At 43.2% G+C, this 21,073-nt stretch overlaps 1 protein-coding gene across 4 annotated transcripts in view; it reads right to left on the bottom strand.

Moving 5' to 3' along the window:
* The window catches only part of PCBP2 (poly(rC) binding protein 2), a 28,126-nt gene extending 9,205 nt beyond the window's left edge, over positions 1-18,921 (bottom strand). The window contains exons 1-10 of one of the 4 annotated variants that reach the window (XM_075265824.1): positions 18,666-18,920; positions 10,854-11,000; positions 10,324-10,380; positions 9,386-9,502; positions 9,152-9,283; positions 8,647-8,775; positions 8,042-8,116; positions 4,438-4,539; positions 2,854-2,895; positions 2,474-2,549 (exon numbers count right to left, since the gene is read on the bottom strand). In XM_075265824.1, the coding sequence (XP_075121925.1) occupies positions 2,474-2,549; positions 2,854-2,895; positions 4,438-4,539; positions 8,042-8,116; positions 8,647-8,775; positions 9,152-9,283; positions 9,386-9,502; positions 10,324-10,380; positions 10,854-10,922 (799 nt within the window). In that variant the 5' untranslated portion in view covers positions 10,923-11,000; positions 18,666-18,920. Of the gene's footprint in view, positions 1-2,473; positions 2,550-2,853; positions 2,896-4,437; positions 4,540-8,041; positions 8,117-8,646; positions 8,776-9,151; positions 9,284-9,385; positions 9,503-10,323; positions 10,381-10,853; positions 11,001-18,665 lie in introns of all 4 variants that reach the window. The other 3 variants (XM_075265826.1, XM_075265825.1, XM_075265828.1) reach the window with 3 other exon arrangements.
* Positions 18,922-21,073: the final 2,152 nt, after the last annotated feature.

The following is a 21,073-nucleotide window of genomic DNA, read 5'->3' as shown; positions in this document are numbered from 1 at the left end:
TCCACACCCTACTCTACAGACAGACATGAATCCATATTTCACTGAAGCTCAGTCTTCACTGATCACATATGAAAGAGACTTGTTTAATGGGATTGTCCAGGAAGCTGAAGCTGTAATTGATTTGGCTGTGAAATTGATTATTGATCCTGAGGGGTTCTGGCCACATGATTGGAAGCAGTGGACCTGTGCCATGAGGGCTTCACTATGGTCAGCCAGGCACAGGTAAATGACTTTTGCGCTTGAGGAAAGGGTGGGGTTGGGTGACCCAAGAGCAGAGCGCTGCTTCCTATCATGTGATCCAGGTGTCACAATGTGACCAGAAGCTGGGCTCGTAAAAGCCGTGGACCAGGTAAATTACTGAACAAGCCCTTTAAGTCTTTGACTCCCACTATTTTAAACCATTAGCTTGTGATGTAAGTAATAGACATTTCCACACTGTATGGAAAGAAAGATCGCACCAGAAGAATAATATCTAATACAATATAAAAATTTACATAATTAAAAATCATGTGGAAGTTGTGGTGGGTAATTTTCTTCCTGACTTCTATGCAGTTAAATATATGGACTTGGGCTAGGTTTGCACTGGAGCCATGTTGTCCATTCTGATCAGCCCTACGATCAAAACAATGGACTGTCAAATATAACTGATGCAAAAGGAGCACAATTGCTCTGCATTCACCAACGTAAAGGGAGCTCGCTTTTTTTTTTTTTAATGTAGATTGTGAGCCCCATATAGGGATCACCGTGTACATTTTTTTTCTCATTTAAGTATGTCTTTGTAGAATGGGAGGAAATCCACACAAACACGGGGAGAACATACAAACTCCTTGCAGATGTTGTTCCTGGCAGGATTCAAACCCAGGACTCAAGTGCTGCAAGGCTTCAGTGCTAACCACTGAGCCACCATGTTGCCCCTTGTAAAGGGAGCTTTCTTCTAACTTGCTTGGCAAAGGGATGAGAAAGTTCTGCAGTAAATGATGGATGCAGAATCTGTCTGCTCCGACTGTATAAAAGCAGCCTTAAAGGACCAGCCTGTAACCAGGCACATAAATCTTTGAGAACCAAGTGCATTACAGTCTAAAGCTACATAGTGTGACTCCAATTGTGAGATAGCTTTTCATAAATTAACAGTACATATGAACATGAACTTTGTAATGTATCATTTAAGAAATAAGTTTCCTTTCCCATTTATCAAGCGGTGGTCCTTTTTATTTATTAGTCTATGGAGTAGGCTTCTGAAAAAACACAGATAACTGCTCCTAAACTGTGTCATTGCCCCATTGTGTGCATTGGTGGTCTGTTCTATTGAAACGTAGCAGTATTAAGAGCTGTCCAAGTCAGTTAACAGTCTCTTCATCCCCTCCCCCTCTCTACAGAGGTCTGAGATACTATGTATTCAGTGTTAAGGAGGAGGAGAGCAACTTAAGATATCAACTGTAAGATATCAAAAACTTTGTTTTACTCACTTGTACTATTCATTTATGCGGAGTGGCTTTTTATTTAGAATTATACAAAGGAATATTCTTCAAAATTTGCACAAGGTCAGAACAGATTTTACAGACAGACTGGGAACCTTGAAATCTACACAGCAGTATGCAAGAGAAAGAAGCAAAAAAAAAAACCCCAAACATCTTTCTGTACCAATAACTAGTAATTCTGTTATAATCCAAGTGTTGACATGTGTCATAAGATGCAAACACTACTATACACCAGTACATTTCTGTCAATGAGAGCTGCTACAAAGTAGAATAGTATGGAAAAGCATCCAGAGTCTTAAAAGGCAATGTATTAGGGCAAAAAGGATTGAGAATTGGAAATTGATTGCCCAATCCTTCTGTTCTCAGGGGTAAACCACCATGTGCGTCCAGTTCTAGACAATTTTTTTTTTAATGTAGATTGTGAGCCCCATATAGAGATCACAATGAACATTTCCCTATCAGTATGTCTTTGTAGAATGGGAGGAAATCCACGCAAACACAGGGAGAACATACAAACTCCTTGCAGATGTTGTTCCTGGTGGGATTCGAACCCAGGACTCCAGCGCTGCAAGGCTGCAGTGCTAAACACTGAGCCACCGTGTTTCCCACAGTTGTAGACAATTTGACAACCCAAGCACACTGTCAAGCCCCATGTGTGGGAGAGAGAGCAGAAACAACTGTCAGCAGGAAAAAAAAAAAAAAAGCACTTGACTATAAAAAGCTATTGGAGACAACATAGTCGCCTAAGCTACTATTTGAATGATGCGGTGGGTTAGTGTCCTACAGGTTTCCTGCCCTGCTTTATGTAAAAGTTTTAGCAGCTATATTACAGGGTGTGAACACAGACTAGTACAGGCACCACGCATCATAGCTACTTGTACTAGATATTGTTCACACCAAGTTTCTAGCAGAATTTGCAATTTATAGAATATTACAAAGCAAGCAGTGAGCTGTGTGGCTATCAAAACAGAAGAGGGCAAGCATAGATTCCTTACCACTGAATCCGGTGTTGCCACTGTGGGACATAGGGAAGTGAGATTGCTGCATTGCCAGTTGGTGTAACTTGGTCAGCTAAGGAAGAAAAAGAAAGCAGTTCTATAGGTGCAAGGCACTTCATTTATTAGATAGCTGGTAAAGTGAACAATGAACAGCATCATCGTGAGGTCGGCAAGACAGACTGGGAAAGTATTAGATGTTATATAAAGGGAACATAACACTTGAGAACAGTGAGGAATGGTCCTAGCAGAAGCAGTGCGCTGTACAGAAGCTAATGGCTGGGGCACACCATGAGCAGAGCCGAAGAGGAACAGTTTAGTGTGAACTAGAAGCACACCACAACCCCAAAGTAAGAGATAAAAAGCAAAAGCACACTTACATCAGGCTGAGGAATGGCATACTGTCCTTGAATGGTGTAGGCCTATAAAAGGGAGCAAAAGGGAGTCCTATTAAACCCTTGTGACAGCCAGAAAGACCTAAAGGTGTGAAGGAAAGTGAAAGCCAAGCAAGACAAAACAGACAGCACGGACGGAGCTTATGGAGAAATAACTAGAACTTTCCACCTTTAACGCCACACACAAGAGACCAGAACCAGGAGGTTATACCTCACCACAAGCACGTTGTTAAAGAACACAAGGCAAACTGATGCATAGGCCACAGATGCAGTCAACAATGCCCTTCTGTTCCTATCATGGTATTTCCCCAAACACTGGCTTATGGAGAGCTGGCTGAAAAGCTAAACAATTTTTATGCAGCAAAAAATAAATAAAGTGGAAATTATGAAACCATGGTATGGCAGAGTCTGCATCATGGGCAGCACATGTGGTCTGTAATCCTACTGTGTGTGAATGCATCTGGACATACATGTCTATGACCATTCACATACAGCTTCCATTTAAGAGAGAAGAGCAATGGCAGGAGAAATGAGCAAGTACTAGAGTTGTACTTTGTAGATATCAGACTTACCATGAGAATTAGGTTTATTGGGGTTTATATTTCACATATGCACTCAAATGTTTTTTGCAGCCTTTGGCAATTTATGAAATATTAGGAAAAATGTGTAAAACTCTTACTTTCGCCAACGCCATTGCTAAACGTTATGCAGGTGCCAGTTGTGTAACCAGGAGTGGGACAGAACCTGTATGGTAGTGAAGTTTTCAGTCTTTGTACCGGGCCCATTACGGAGCATATTTTGTTGTTGTTGAGCTCCCCAAGTAAATGGGGCTGACATATTACAGTTAGTCGCTCCAGTTACAGAGGGAATACAACCTCTGAGTATACACTGTCCTCTAGGACCCAGCAGCTCATGCAGTTCCTGGAAGTCACAGGATGACCAGGCAGAAACTGCAAAATAGTGACTTCCATAGCAGTATACACTGCACTCATTGTGCACTGTTTATACAGCAATTGGGAAGGCAGGGACCACAATAAACTATCCATGCCACATCTTGGAAGTCTGGCTGTCACTGACAGCCTGTCCAGTCTTTTGCAGCTGCCATCTCTGCAAGAACGTAGTGGTACATCCTTCCAGAGCTATATGCTGTATATGGTCAATCGGCAGTCAGCAAGTGGCTAAAGGCTTTGCAGTGGTCAAAGCCTATTAAAAACCCAAGACAAAGTGGCCAGGGACACCAATTTAGACAAAACTAGTGTATAGAGATACAGGTTAGGTGTGACCTATAGCTGCTCATCTTTCCCTCCCTATAGAAGGACACATGCGCATATTAATGGGGGGTATGTAGACAGTTATCTAATGTAAATTGACACCTACGGCTTAGTCTCACCTTCACACAGTAACATAACAGACTGCACATGATCTGTGATAAAGGCATAAGCCTAGTCATTGAATTTCAGCTTTTAACAATTAAAAGTACTTGCGGCAGAAAGCTAATCTATATAAAGGCCTGAGGAAAAACTGACAAAGAAAGGGGTAGATATAAAGTGATAAAATATCAGGACCTACCCCATGGAGATCCACAGCATCAAGGGAGACTCCCCCTGTGTGGGACCTCCGCCCCTCCCACAGGTCAGTCTCACATGCGTGCCCTCCGGCCTGGCGCGACACCTGTTGAACAAAGCGAAAATGGGGTTCAGTCATCTCTGATAAAAGTCACAGCCTCAGCCCTCAGACTTGATAACCCAACCACTACACCGAAAACATCAGGAGCAAGTTGGGTCATGGATCCAAAATGAGGCCAAATAAAAGTTTATACTCTTCCTTTGCTCACATTAATACATTTCACTGAAGGAACGGACAATGAAGACTAAAGACTGCCCATGCCCCAAGTACATAAATATACCAGATTACTTTATGCTATGGTCTCTGTAAAATAAAAGAAAGTTATTTCACTAACATTACAGCACTATATCAAAGTCAGAGATTGGGTTGATCTCATGGCCCGATCTGATGCAGACCTATAGTAAGAGGGCCATGACTAATGCCAAATATACTAGACATTTATATACAGGGCTTATGTGGGGACCTGAATAGTTCGGAATGAAGACAGACTGTTTATTCTCATTACAGCTCACAGTACACTAAATTAACAATACAAGACCCGAATCTACCAGAATGCCTTCCAAGTGCCTCACAATAGTGGTACAGTATACCTATATATTTAGATATCCTGGAGCAAGCACGGCACATGACGTTTCAGATCAGTATAAATCTTGTGCCAACCACAGTTTGTCATGGTCAGTACAGCTTTCTCTGCTAGCAGATAAAACAAGGTCATTTTGGATCCATGTTAAAGCCCAGAGTGGGGGAGAAAAAACAAACTGAAAATGAAGACTATCAGGCAGGCACTTCTATCAGAGACACTTACACTTTGTTCAGAAAGGTGATGCATCGGCGTGGCACACACAAACTTACACACTGACTATCTAACATGAGAAACAGATCACGCTTGAGTCCAGAGAACCAAGTAACCCCTTATAGCAATTGCTTAGATAAGAGAAAGGTTATTGAACCTAGTCGGGAGTGTCTTCAGGCAACTCCGCCTGAAGAATGAGCAAGTCCTTTCTTTTTTCCAGGAGCCGCAATAAACCGCTACCGGAGGAACGAACTGACCGGCTCCCATTGATTTCAATGGGAGCCGTCTTTTTGCTCACAATTTTTAGATAGATATGGCCTCAAAATCCTGACCAAAATACCCCGTGTGAACTCAGCCTATTGTTCTCCCTATAAACACTAAGGTTTGCCAGGTAGCGTCCATCCTGTACACTGTATAGTACAGCTGTAGCAGTTGCAATTAAATATGACCCAGTGTATATTGACAGGCTATCCTTGGCAATGCTCAGACTCCTACTTAGGAGAACTTTAGAGCTAGCTAAAAACTAGAGAGGAAAATAAAGTGGAGGAGGTTACAAAAGTATTTAGACACCTACCTCTCTACACAATAGATAAAAGTTATAACTGCTTTGTCTACTGACTGGGACTTTCATGGTGGTGCACAGCTCAGACCACAGAGTCATTTTAGACTACATTTAGAAAACCATAACAAAATCACCAGGTACTAAAGTTTAAGCAAAAATGAAAAAAGGTTTTTATTACATAAAATACACATATAACAATACAACATATTACAAAAATACAGAGGGGGGCAACTGAAATACCCAATAAGTCAGAGTGAAGATGGGAATAATGGTAAGTATGCACAATGAAAAATAGGTTGGTGTAAATAGCATACACATAGGCCCGTAAGTGTGTATAGAGCAGCGGATATACAACAAGTGCAGCAAAAGAAGGACAATAGCACTATATTTTGTCCTTCTTTTGCTGCACTTGTTGTATATCCGCTGCTCTATACACACTTACGGGCCTATGTGTATGCTATTTACACCAACCTATTTTTCATTGTGCATACTTACCATTATTCCCATCTTCACTCTGACTTATTGGGTATTTCAGTTGCCCCCCTCTGTATTTTTGTAATATGTTGTATTGTTATATGTGTATTTTATGTAATAAAAACCTTTTTTCATTTTTGCTTAAACTTTAGTACCTGGTGATTTTTTATGGTTTTCCGTTCAATTACACCAGAGGTTGTACCTATATGTGGTATATGTTTTGTATATTTACTACATTTAGAAAGCAAAGCATGGATGTCTTTGCTCTCCAGTAACTTACTTTGCAGAGGGGTTAATTATTAGTGTTGAGTGAATAGTATTAGAATACTCCGCTCCCATAGGAATGCGTGTAAGCGGCCGAAGACTAAGAGGTTAAGCACATCAAATATTTACTGCGCTTAACCCCTTGGTGTTCGGCCGCTTACATACATTCCTATGGGAGCGAGGTATTCGACGAATACTATTCGCTCAACACTATTGATTATACTTTGGCTGTGGCTCAAGTTTATTTCTTACCATTTGTGTAGTCCTATTTACAAGTAATGTTCAGAAGTCAGATCAGCAACCTATGGAGGTGTTCACATGTAAGAATTTACAAAAAAAAACAAAAAAAAAAAAAACAGATCTTGATGCAAGTTTGATGTGAAATTTGGACATAAGTGCCCAAGTATTTTGTCTATTTTGCAGAGAAAAATCCCAGTTCCAAAAAGTGGATTTTGATAAATTCTGTGCCAATAGAAAATGTGCATTTTTTGACTCCAATTCATTTCAACTGGGGTTCTCAGCTGACAAAATAAAATCAGCTAATGCAGCTAAATAAATTCAGCTAACAGGAGGCAGACTTCAGGCAGTATCTCTCAAATTCAAATTCCTAAATGTGAACGCCCTCCTTATGCTCGTACCCATATGGTATATGCCCATAACACGGTCCATGGGCTTGTAATGTGAATGTGTAACTTATCTACTTCACCTTGGAGGTAACTGACTTTAGGGGAATGTACCACCTGTGGACGTACCCAACATCGCACAGTATGTCTGCATGAACCCTAAGACACTATCGTTTTTCAACTATTCAAAGAATTGCTAGCGCTAAAATCACAAGCTAAAAGAATATTTTGACAGAATTGGCAAGAGCCCAATGAAAGATTCTTGAATGACAAGACATTGCAGATAAGCTGCATTTTTTGGTATACATTTTGATGCCTGTTGTGCCAAAGCCAAGAGGGACTCAGAGGAACAGGAAATATGAATGAGGTACTTGTACTGCTCTGCTAAACCCACAAACTTTGCATAAAACTTTTCCACAACGTGTGCCCTCAATATTAAAGCTGCTTATTCTAATTTTTACAAAATGAGAAGTTTTGCAAGTCAGTTCAAACAGACACACTGAATTTAGTTCCTAGCATCAGAGTTATGGTGCCATGAGCTCCAAAAAGGTTGGATTGCTACTGTACTGAACGCCAATGTCACTTCAGTGCAGAAGAGGTCTGGCCATTCAGGAGCTCACAGTTTTCAGTACAGGACGTGCAGCTCACACGTGGACCCTTTGTCCTAGACAAACTCAATAGTGTAAATGCGTCAAATAGGACTCGCGTGAAAAAGCATTTGTCGCAGATCATGTGCAAGCCCACTATTGGGGACAAATATCCGATGTGTTTAATATCAGATGCATACTTAGAAACATTGAAAGTTAAGGTTTCAAATTTGTAACCACTTACCTGACCACCAGCAAAAATCACAGGAGAACTGGAGGGCTTTGGCCGGTATGGGATGGTGACCCCCTTCGGAGGAGACTAGAAGTTATAATAAAAAAAAAAAATTAAAAAAAATCCCAGATAAATATTACTATGGACCTTAGTATCATTTTAGAGGACAGAAGGAAAACTACATTTGTGACACCAGATTAATGAACTCTGTTAAACCGCATGCACAGCTCATCTGAAGTGTGTATACCAGAGGACCTAAGGCATTAGCATATCAAAGGGTTATTGAGAAACTTGGTAGATGGGCCAACTATGCCCAGTTATCAAAAATTGAGTTTAAGAACAAGAACTTTTTGCACAAAAGCCTAAATTACAAGACTCAAAACATAAATTCCACCCGAATCCTGGAGAGCAAGGCTTCATAAATTTCAATAAAATCCACTCCCGGGTTTCAGTTCAAAGTCTACCTAAAGCCTCATTTCTTGCAAGGGTGCTTCTTTCCCAAGGTAGACTCACATTTTACAGCATTTTTTGGTAAAGGAGGAGATACAGTGACCAGTGAAATTGAGTTTAAAAAAAAAAAAAAATCCTGAAAACCTCACCACAGGTCCAGTACTCACCTCTAGCATTACCACACAGATCTGCTTCACGCACTCTATGATCGACTGAGGAATACCAGCAATAGTAATAGCACGCTCTGTGGAATTAGGCAGCATATCTCCTGCAACTTGAACCTGAGCTCCAGTACTCTATGGAAAATGGAAAAGAAATAAGAAAAAAAAAAAAAAAAAAAAAAAACTCACATAGTGAGATACTTTAACAGTTAAAACGGATGTCAGGATACGGCAGAACATTTTTTGCCATGTGTCTAATAGGAGTCACATTAGACTGATATCAAATGGTGTTTTATGTTGGGAGACACAGCCTGATGTGTATGCATGCATCTCACAAGCACAGCATACATGGCCAAGCCTTGTCTATTTCTTAATCAGACCCATTAGCCAAAATGTATGTATCCATTAGGCTAGCAAATTACAGCCCCATACTTAACATGCCAGCCTCACATAGGGCAGCATATTCCACTGAGGCCTGCTTTACAACCATAGGAAACAGTACAAAACTCACCTCTCTGATTTCCTTTATTTTGCAGCCTCCTTTCCCGATCAGGGATCCACATTGGCTTGCAGGAACGACCAGGCGCAGAGTAACTGGTGGTTTGCTGGATGCAGTACTGTTCGTCATGGAGCTGCTGATATCCTATGCAAAATAAAGGAAAACAAGTTCTTAGTTCCCCACAAGCCAATTAGAAAAGCTGCCCCAGAGGCTCAGACAGATGCCCAAATAACACGTTAATCTTACCTCTTCCAGTTTATCAATAATCATTGAAAAAGCTTTGAAGATGGCATTTGTTGGACCTGCTAAGGTTATAATCCTTTCAGGGCAATTGCCTTCTGAGATGTTTATTCGTGCCCCACTCTAAAAATTAAAAAAAAAAAAAAAAAAGTTATAATCTCTATCATTCAATAAAAATATGCAACAGTATAATAACTACTACTGCTTTCAGGATACAAGAACATGCAAGAAAAATAGTTTGTTTGCAGAGTAACCAGAACCTCTTGACCACTTTCCATGATCAGGGAAGAGAACTCCTAAAACTCTCTGCCCAATGCTCATGGTTTGGATGCCTCACCCTTTGCCTGCATCGCATGGTTATGGTAAGGGGAGGGGGTTATGGAGAATTAAGCTGCAGGTGTAAGCGAGTGAGTGCTGGGTTCACTAGTCCAGTGCTTCTTCATATGTTCAATGACAAAGCCAACATGATTACACATTGTTAAATTTCAGACTGAGCCACAAGACTCCAAGTATCACAATATGATTTCCCCATTCTAAGCTGTCCATTTGTTAACTACATGTCATGTGCATGTTATCTGTATATTATTGTGATGCCTACTGTACTTGCACTGTAAGTGGCTACCCAATCCACTGACCTCCCTTACTGGATAATCTCCAGTGACTATGCACGCTATGTGTTGGCTTTATACCTTGCCCCTAGTTACAACCATTGTTTGTTAAAGCTCTTTATAAATTTGGCTACATTTCAAGGTTAAAACACATTTACAAGATGACCTTGGAAGAAATAAAGTTTGTAGATAACTGCTGGTCACATTCTACTGTGCCAGATGCCAGATTTATTCACGGCTGTCAAGTGTTTTGATCCTGCAGTTTTCATTTGCAGTGTTATAGGGAAACAAGCGCCATTTCCCAAGGCATTCATTGCAGTAAGGACAAGAACTTACCTCTTCACGCATCTTTTTAACAGACTCTCCTTTCTTCCCAATGATGCTACCGACTTCCTGAAGGAAACAAGAGAATATGAATCTGAGCCAATGGCATATGTCGATTTTCCATTAGAAGCCAGTATCGCCGTTGTAGAATATTTGACCCAGTCGACATGTTTTGCTCCCTTATGGCATTCAGCACCAGATGACTGCACCAATGTCCAGTCACAAAATATGTACATGTTGTCTTAACAGGAAGAGGCAGTCACAGCCCAGGGGCAATGTCAGTCTCATTATTGGAAAAAAAAGGTGCCCATTGCAACTAAAGAGAGACTGGATATCACTGGGCCCAATGGAAGTCAGTCCTACAGACAGTTATGGCAAGACCTAGATAGGATTTATCCAGGTCTGTTCTGGAATTAGATCAAGTGGTTTTAGAGAAGGTCATGCCCAGTGGAACTAACCCTTTTAAAGATGATATTCATTACCAGACCTCTACACAAAGCTGTCTAGGTTAAAATGCCCAAGACAGATACAAGTGCACATACCTTTCCATGCATAAGCAGTCTGATTGTGAGGGTGACGTTCAGGCCTCCTTCAATAACACCGGTGTCCATGATGAGACAAGTTCTGGTAGAACAGGGCAACAGCCAGAAGATGAACAATGCAGTCTTTGGTCACAGGAGAAGACAAGACTAGAAAGAAAGAAGAGACTTCAATATTAAAGACACTCAATATAAAAAGTACCAAGAAATTAGACATTTGAAACAAAGATAGAAATAAGTCTGCAGGTGATTTGTGAAACAGATGTCAGCCAACGACTATTGTCACTAAGATTTCACATCACCCTGCCCCTTCAGAGCTGACAAAATGTAGCCTTCCTTCCATATTTCAGGGAATATATTTACAGAACAGTGTGTGGGGGAAGGGGGTGTGAGCACTCAGAGCCCCACCAATAAGGAAAACAGGGAGTTGTGTCCCCCATTATGAATGGAGCTGTAGTCAGGCAGTACACACCAGACAATGCCTAGCAATGCTGGGAACTAGACAAGTATATTCATTGTAAGTGTACAAACTAATAATTCAGTGTATCAATACAGCTGGATCTCACGCACGCACTATGATTGTAGATAAAGCTACTTTGTTTTGTGTAAACCTTCTGTGCATGGTGTAAAAATGGCCTATACATGTTACTGGCAAGTAACCAGAGACTGCTATAAATATCTTACAGACCCAGGACCCCACACCCCTCTTAAGCATAGGGTCAGGGGGCCCAGTTCCCGTGGGAGTGCTCGCCTGCTGTAGTTTTTATCTTCATTCACAGGAGCTGTGCGATCCCCATTTAAGATATTAACATTTACATCAGTCTAAGCTCATTGATAAGGTCAGTACTGGTTGCCTGTGGACGAGTAATAAACATACGAGATAGAAAGACACCTACTAGGCTGGAGCAGATGTTTTACGGATAGTCGATGACTTATAGAAGCCAATAATATGAAGTGAAAGCTTAATGTACATGGACACCAGCCACTAGATCAGCACAGGAACGGAGATAACCTGCATCTTTACTTAGGAATTCTTCTCTAAAGCTATATTTAGAGGTCAGAAGCTACCAAGCAGTACACATGTACAGATAAGGGGCATCTGCAACAGATACAACCTTCAATGTGTCAAAGATAGATGTTATAAAATCTATCTGTAAATGGAAGAGAAAGCCAATCCCCATCAAATGAGTTCAGTGCAAATATACATTTCCGTATACAATATGTGACGGACAGGTGCTTGGACATGATCTGGTTAGGTTGCATGCAGAACAGAGTCCAAAACTACGGTCAGATATGACAGAACCATGTATGCTTTTGTCATGTGACACCACACAGCATATTTATTCTTTAGGGGTGCACAACTGGTTAACCTATTTGGCAAAAAGTGTTAGTAAGGAGTAAATCAGTGCCCTGTCCAGTTAATAAGGAGAAGCCTTGTCACACTAGTTTACCCTGAGAGGTTCCCCCTCTTCAGTTTTGAGGATTTAGTACAACTTTGGATCAAGGATACCTTGCGCCTCAAATCTGACTACATGCACATATGTTCACAAAGGAGTTGTGTCCAGAGCTAGTCGGCCATTTCACAATGGTGGTTTATTATCTGTACTTTACAACTCGGGCTTTAGCTCACAAACTATTAGCAAAAGGATTAAAATTTGTCACAACTAAAACTGACTGTCTCATAGACTCCTATACGGCTGTACCTACTCCCTAGTGACAGGCGTCATCAGGAAAGATTGGACATGTTGAATATAAACGTACCCAATCCTTTGTGCTCATGGAGACAATCTGCCACCAGACATGTTTAGCTTACACCACTTCCCATTTATGTGTGTGGGGGGGGGGGGGGGGAGGGGGGATGTCGGCTCCTGCTAGATATCAGATTACCGTACAAGATGTCATAATTTTCTGTTTGCGATCATAAAAGATGCTAATAGAGTTCACAATTATATTAGGAATTCTGATTCTCTTCTCTATCACAGGATCAGAACAATACAAGCCGTGACAGATCCCTCACAAGATGCCCAGGGCTGGGTTGGAGTATCTACTAATTTTGGGTGGAGTGGGGGAAAAAAAAAAAAAAAAAAAAAAAAGTTACCAAGAACTTCAAAATAAAATGATTGTAATCATCATACATTAATATTACAGAATTATATGTATAGTTAGTTACATATTGTCATAGGCAGTCACCATCAGTGGTTTAGCCTACCAACTCCACAGCCCCGATGGACACAATTACCACATAAAGGGGATGGGGTCCATCATGGCGTCCGTCAGTTCAGAGCAGATTTGGGTGGAATTAAAGTTACAGCTTCAAAATTAAAATTTGTAATTCATACTTTGTTGCAGATTTACTTTTATAAGAAATCTTAGGCCCAGATCACACCTGCATTCGGACCAGACTGTTCCCCTCTCCGCATGGACAATGCAGAGAGAAAAGTCCTGCAAGCAAGCACTTTTCTCCCCCCCCCCCCTTTTTTGTGCGGAAACCAAGCAGAAACCACACGGTCCCCATTATAGTCTATGAGGCCTACCGACTCCAAGCCCTGGCGTCTATTTTAAAGGACACAACAGCCAACAAGAACTAAAATGTGCATGGCTAAGTCGACAACAAATTGTTCAAATGACAGTATGCGCAATGGTTGTTCAACCCTCAACCTACTTCCATCTAGTGTGTACAGCCCCCATTAGAGATCAAAGGCAGCAAAAAGCTAGTGGCATGACAGGAATCTAGAGGCATCATAGGATGTCCATGTGTGAAGTAAGCCTACTGTAAAGGACAGGTCACAGCCATGGCAGCTGTAGATCAGAATCAGACACGCAAGAGCAGCACAGTGAGCCCTTGTCGGGTAGACTGGCACAACAGCTGGCATGTATACTAGTGAGGCAGAAGACATCTCACACTGCTGCATAATGAATGAAGCTTAGAAAGCAGGAGAATGCCGGAAACACAACACACAAGTTCTTGGGTCAGAATGTTCAGACTATGAAGTAGCAGATTAAATTCTCTTAAAATGCTGCTGACTATGGAATAAACAGTGGCGGCTTTGTTCTCCGCTGCACAGCCGTACAGTTACAGAGGAAAGGAACAAAAAGCTCTATGAAATCTGATTAAAGATGGGGCTTTGTGTTGATAAACGGCAGTGATTCAGCAATGGTTACATGGTGCCTACTGGATCACGCGGCCCAGGCAAGACCACCGCCGGACTATACACTGCCAAGCTGCATGAGAAAGGTCCCAGGAATCTTACACAACCCCAGAAGGCCACCTCTTATCAGAGAAACTAGAACAAGCAACCCCCCATGGAGTATACCCTCAGCTTGTCCTTGCTTACAATCGGGGTGGACATCATACAGTGACTGAAGACAGTAAAGCTATCAGGTCCCTGGGACCTATCCAGCCCGGGAGTCTGTGGAGAGTCTACAATGCCTGCCTGGCAGCGTTCTTATACTTGGTTTATCAGAGCGTGCCACCGCTCCATCACTACTAGCGAGTTACATAAATATCACTTCCTATGTGTTAATCTTAGAGCTGCCCCTATTAACACTGAGAAGTCAGGAATATCTGCCAGGGCTGGGGAGAATTTCAGACCCCCACCGTAGCCTGCAGACCCATTACTAGATGCAAGCTGTCGTGTGCCACCTGTTCTGCCAAATTAATGGCCTCAATAACAACTACACTGAAAGCACAAGATGAGGACAGGTGCAGCACAAAGATACATGCCATGTGGCTAGCATCTAGTTTAAAGTCACCTGGCCACTACACAACAGCTAGTCGATACGGGTGCTTGGTGTTCCTGATCTAATACTGGTAACCTACCCTTAGGATAAGTCACCAGTATTTAGGCACAGAAATCGCTCTTAAACATACCCATGGACCCCTCATTTAGCTGGCGGAGGCCAAAAGGACATGTAAACTGCCACCGGTATCAATACAAGATCTTAAGACTACTGAGTTTCTCAGCTGTAAAATAAAGAAATATTTGGGCCATGCTTTATTATTCCAGAGCTAAGCCTCTGGTGCTTTCTCACGGACTCAATTCACCCATAAGGGTTGAATAGTTCTTTAAAAATAAATAAATAATTGCACAGCCCCATTAAACACTGGTGAGAATTGGTTTGGCAGTGTGACTAGAGCGTGACCAGAGCATTACAGATATGTCACATGTATATAAGAAAGATGAGATGTGACTGCAGCTATGACAGACTCGGTTTGGGCGTTCTCCTGTGATAAGCGCTCCCCTAGTAAGCCACGTCTCAGGGCAGTCACTGCTTACCAGTCTAGATCTGCCAAATCACTACTTCTACGAGAGCGATAACTAAAAGCAAACTCTAGTAGTGTTACTACATGTGCTAATGTCACAGTACGTAAAGCATTGCACATTTAGCTCGCATCCACAAGAGAATAGCCTGCTCAGGATTTTGCATCTGTATTTGGAAGCCAAAACATGAAGGACATGCAAATCTTTCCCTTGTACTCCGCTTATGCTCCACGCCTGGTTTTAGCTTACAACAGCCAATGTGAAAGCGACCTTGCGAATATCAATAAAACCATGACGTCCAGTTAGAGGACACAATGCACCAAGGGCCGGGCTACACTGACTTCTGTAGCACTAGAGATTATTAAAGACATGTGCCACCCACTGGGGAACAACCCATTACACACAAGTTTTTGGTAAGCTTCTCAAACGTTCACACAATGTTATTTGTATTTAAAGAAATCTGAAAATTCTTGCATTTCCAAATGTTTTCACCAAGTCTAAAATAGTTTGTGGCTTGCGACATCTTGGAGGAAGGTCATAGACCAGGACCAGACCTATTGACTTCTATGCGAGACCTTTCCAGGCACACCGACTTGTGTAGAGGTCATTGCACAGATGGGGCTGCAACAAAACCAATTGTGCTAGGTGGATTATGTGTCGTATCTACATATACACCATCACTGACAAGTGACTGCTGAAAATAAACCTTCTACAGAAAACAAGAAGAGTCTGTAGAATTTGTCTTTGTGGCCAGAGTCAGAAATTAAGCATCTCTTTTTTTTTTAAAGTAATTTTAAATAGATAAAAAAAAAAATCCTGAAACATGTTTAACAAGAATGTCAATTAAATAGGGCATTTTCTAGCAACATTCCCTTTAAGTCCTGCAATTTTAAGATTGCATAAGATTCAAAGAGCAGATATCCTAAGCCAAAAGCTATACTGTAGTTTAGTCTTTAGGAACAAGATGGCCATCTGTTTACAAAGACTAGAACATATATATGCAGTATATTTTTATATGATGCCGTATGTCCTTTAGACAAGCACAAGCGTATGTTTTGATTTTTTTGGTCGAATATAAGTATTCTGCACTTAGGGGTTTTTTTTCCACTTTTCTGCCCCACCCAACAGGCATGGCATATAAGAGACGACAGAGCTTGCCAAAACCTGGCATTACTTAAGATGTGACGATGTGCCTCAGAACTGCAGATAAATTCTGGCTCAATGTAAGACATGGTATAACAGACTAGGCAACCCAATGGCCACCACATTGATCCTCCAGTAGTCACTGTGATAAATCTGGCACATTTTTAAGATGCCTCAACCAAGTTTTTACCCTCTAAGTCGCTGTATATAGCGCAGACCTTAAACACTGTTCAGGAACTGGTCATGTTTTTGTTCTAGATGCCAATAATGCCGGTAGACAGCTGTCAGCAGCTGAATAGCAGAGTCTATAGGACGGACGACTATCCAGACAGACTTACTGTATGCTCTTCTGACCTTGGGGGGGTGCTCAGGGTCTTTAATGATGACCTAGAGCAAAGTAACTCAATGCTGCACAATACATAAATCTGCATATCACAGAAATAAAAAAGGCAAAGCACTGGGGATGGGCACGTAGTGCCACTAGTCAAGTGTAGGTACTTTTATGACAAATTATATCACCAATTCCATAATATACACTAGTGTTGAATAACTAACTAGAATATAACTAGGTCCAGCTATAGCATGACAAGCAAAAACTGGACGCCGGCCAGATCTCGTGTAGAGAGGAAAAAAAAAAAAATGGCTGCAGGCTAACTAATCTATGTGTCCCACGACACCTTAAAATATGGCACACGCTTGTGCACCTGTTCTCTGAACAGAAGCCTCTGAATATCTTCACAAACGCTAAGATTTCAGTCCCCAATAACCGTACTAGTTTTGCAGCATTGCTTGTATCCTACGGTACAAGTCATAGTTCGGCTATGACGCATCATATCATGTAATGCCTGCTATGAGGGTCACCATACGCCTTCGCAGAGGTCAACACAAATGTCATACAACTGACCTCCACTGGCAGGGAGACCTAACATCCCACAAGCCTAGGAATGTGTCAGATTCGGCCAGATACTCCGCATTGATGTGATATATTGAAGTGTGCTCGGTACACACCCATCACAAGGTGGCAGAGATTAGATTTACTAATGCAATTAGGATGGCTTACTGGCATTAAGATGTCCGCCGACAGATGACTTCATATTGAGAAGGGCTGTGGTCTGGCAGTCGCACAAAACGTAATGCTTTTCTACAATTTTATTAAACAGCAGACTGTCAGGAGCACAGCACTGCTCAGTAGGGAGCGCTGTACACCCAACAAGCCTTCTCCTTGCAAAACAAAACCTGACTTGCATACCACGATTACTAACCGTCCACCATTGTGCACCTCACTTCTAGGGCAGCGGCCAAAGCTACAAGGCAGACCCAGTGTCACCAAACACATCGGGGGGCAAACCACATGACACTTTGGCTGTGCCTGCAAAGCTGGCTTTTTAAAGGGAGTCTGGATAAGTCAGTCGCAGTACGTTGTAGGGGACATTATACTGTCACCATCATATAGTCCAAAGGATGCAGCAGCCTCTTAAAATAAAGGGAGAAGGGTGCGTCAGGGGCAACAAGGGCTCTGTAAACAGCATCAGCTCTGACACACCCCATTTACATGTGACTAAAGACAGATTTTTCAAGGAACCTGCTCATCTATTGGATTATCTTCTATGGCTGGTTTGATACGGAGACTTCCCCTATGATAATGACAGTATGTCATCACTTTATAGTTGGTGGGCTTTGATCTCTGGGACCGCCACTGTACAGAGGACAGCTCCACTACAGTCACAGGAACACTGAGGGTCCCAGGTCAGACCAATACCAGCGCTCACCATCTGTGAGATGAAAGTCATGTTGTACTGGACATCACACACAGGTCAGCATAACAGAACTGGCCGGATGGGAGTGCAATGTACTAAGCTATGCCATAAGGATGTGCAGAGTGCACACATCCCATCATCACAGGGTGCATTAGTGCCTAGTCAGTGACTACCTCCCTCCCCTTTATAATGTGCCTGACTGTCCTGGGATCCCAATCCTATTACATTGCTGTGTAGGAAATCTGGGACAAGCGCACTGCTAAACCCCCATCAATATGTCACACAGAAGCGACACAAGTGGAAGCTGCGACATCGCACAGCAGGAGGACCAGGCCTGAGAAGACATGACGGGGGGTGGGAGCAGCAGTGATGCAGAAGATGGCAGCAGGAGTGTCCTCCATCCTGTACATCAGCCATACTGCGAGGCTATGGAGCAGCCCTAGGCCGGCCATACGGAGGGAGCAGAGGGCAGCGTGGTCACATGGTTAGTGCCGGGACACAGGGAGTTAATAGGAGGCGGCCATGCTAAGTGCGGCCGCCTCACATGGTGCAACCACTACAATAAGTCACGGCCTAGTCGGCCAGCGCAATAACAAAGCTCGGGGAGGCCGCAGAGCACAGCCCGCAGGCCTGGGGGAACAAGCGGTACTTACCTTCCGAGTTACACAGGACGAGAGGTGACCGCCGAGAGGACGGGATGTGCGGGACAGAGAGAACGGGGAAGGGAAGAGAGGGGGGAGGAAAAACAAGGGAGGAATGGGGAGGAAGGAACGATCCGGAGGCGAGGGGCCCCGGGGAGGGAGGGAAGGAGAGAGCCGGGCGGGCGAGGAATGGCGACGGCGGGAGGGGCTGGCGGGAGCTGCGGCTTCTGCTGCTGCCTCTGCTGGTCTGGGAGGGGAAGAGGAGGCGAGGGCAGCTATCAACCCGCCCTCACCGGAAGCCTGGAAGGGAGTGCCTAACAGAAATGCCCACCAGGGGGCGTAGCCTAGGACGGACCTCTCAGAGCTCAGCGCCTATGGGTGCAGGGGATTGTGAGGGAGGTGACGCAGCGTTCTCGTCGTCTGCTGTGCTGACCCAAGCCGGTTCTCCACATCTCCTCTTACTACCACACACTGGGCGGTCCCGCCGACGCCATACTGCTACACCGGGCTCAGGGTGTACTAACATGGAGACGCCAATGACGCGCTTTTTTATTAGTCGTCATCTGCTGCAGATAATGGAAGCGGCTATTGTGTTCTGCAGAGACGACCCGGAGGCCGGAGCTCGTGGCGGTGTTACTCAGATACTCCGCAGCTTTGTGTTTGTTTTCATTCAGTTATTGCCTAAGATGGCTGTGCCTGGACGCCGAGGAGGCTGAGAGAGAGAAAATGGCTGCCAGGGCATTTCCGGTGTGGAGGGGGGCGTGGCGTCAGCGATCCAAGATGGATGAGGGAGAAACTGTGATTGTAAACTTGTGTGGTGCTGAGACAGGCGTCATGTGGCTTGTCAGGAGCTCTCGTCTTCTACGTGCTGACATGTAATGGAGGCCGGCCATGACAGTGTCTGACTACATTCAGGCGTGAGGGGGACCAACTACTGGATGCTGAACACAAGCTCCTCTTATTGGACTATAGGGGTCTCCAGGGCATTATATATTGGATTATAGGGGTCTCCAGGGCATTATATCAGGGGCTGATAAGATAGAACAAGTGTGTCATATGTAATTCTACAATGACAAGCCGCCTATGGAGAACATGTCAGTATGGCTGACTGCAGCGTTCAACTTTGCCCTGAAGTCTCCATTGGAAACTCTGTGGCAATGTCTGCCTAAAAAGTACAACTAAGGGCTCGTTCACATCTGCGCCGGCACTCCGTACTTCAGGTTTCCGTTTCCTGCATAAAACAGAGCAGGAGACGGAAACCTGCCGGAGTCTTTCTCACCCATTCATGAATGGGTGAGAAAGATGTGCGGCCGTGAGTGTTTTATGCGCTCCGCCGCGAAACCGGGTTTTATTATCCGGACACAGAGTTCCCAGCCGAGTTTTAATTGCACCTGAAGAAGGGCGGATAGCCCGAAACGCGTTGTGCCTATATTTTAAAGAATAAAATTTATTGGGAGCCGATCATTGGTCTTGTGCGCACGTTTCCCTATACCTCCACACCTGATTGGGTTACGACCCTGAGGGACTCCTTTTTTTCCATGCAGTTCTCTGTGTCCGGATTAAAAAAAACAGTTTCGCGGCGGCGAGCATAAAACGTTCACGGCCGGACCCGGTCTGTGGTTTCCGTTTTCTGGCATGCAGAAGACGGAAACCACAGAACGGACAGCTGAACGCAGGTGTGAACCTAGCGTTAGTCATCAGATGCCCGAGGTCCGCCACTCTCCATATGTAACTGACAGACCAGAGCAATGGACAGGTGACACCAGTGTAAACTTGGTGTCATATAGATAAAGTGTCCAAAAAGATGTGATAAGCGCAGAAGACAGGCTTGTTCACATCCACAATTTGGCTTCCATTCAGAATGGATTCAATACTAGCATGCCAGCTCTATTCAATGTACAGACCCTTTTACTGGGGGTTGTACTACACATAACTCCCAACTTTGAGATGAGAGAAGGAGGGACAAAATCTATGGCATATGCAACCTGCCGTGGTAAATCCTATCCTTCCTATTTGTGTGTTTGTTACTCTTTCACGCAAAAACGTCTGAACGGATTTGAATGAAATTTGGCACACAGATAGTTTGTAACCTCGATTAACACATAGGCTACCTTCTATCCCAGTAAATGACATGGCTTCACAACTGTTATGATTTAGGTTCATATACTATATTAAACTGCTGTTGCCAGCAGGACTCTCTCAGCTAATTGGAGTTTGCTGATAAAGCCTGGTCTGTTATATCTCTATGTAAACATACAGGTAACACTAAGTCCATTCTGTAGAAACATGTACATATTATTTGATCTGCACCAGTGCTGACACACTGGATGGGAAGACCCCTTTAATCCAAATTGGCAGTTTCCCAATTTTAAACATGCTGGCAAAAAGAAAATCTAATATGTAACAAAATTTTAAAACTA

This window comes from Leptodactylus fuscus, chromosome 2 (genome assembly GCF_031893055.1).
Source record: "Leptodactylus fuscus isolate aLepFus1 chromosome 2, aLepFus1.hap2, whole genome shotgun sequence".
Lineage (NCBI taxonomy): Eukaryota > Metazoa > Chordata > Amphibia > Anura > Leptodactylidae > Leptodactylus > Leptodactylus fuscus.
This window is presented reverse-complemented; position numbering and strand designations above follow the sequence as displayed.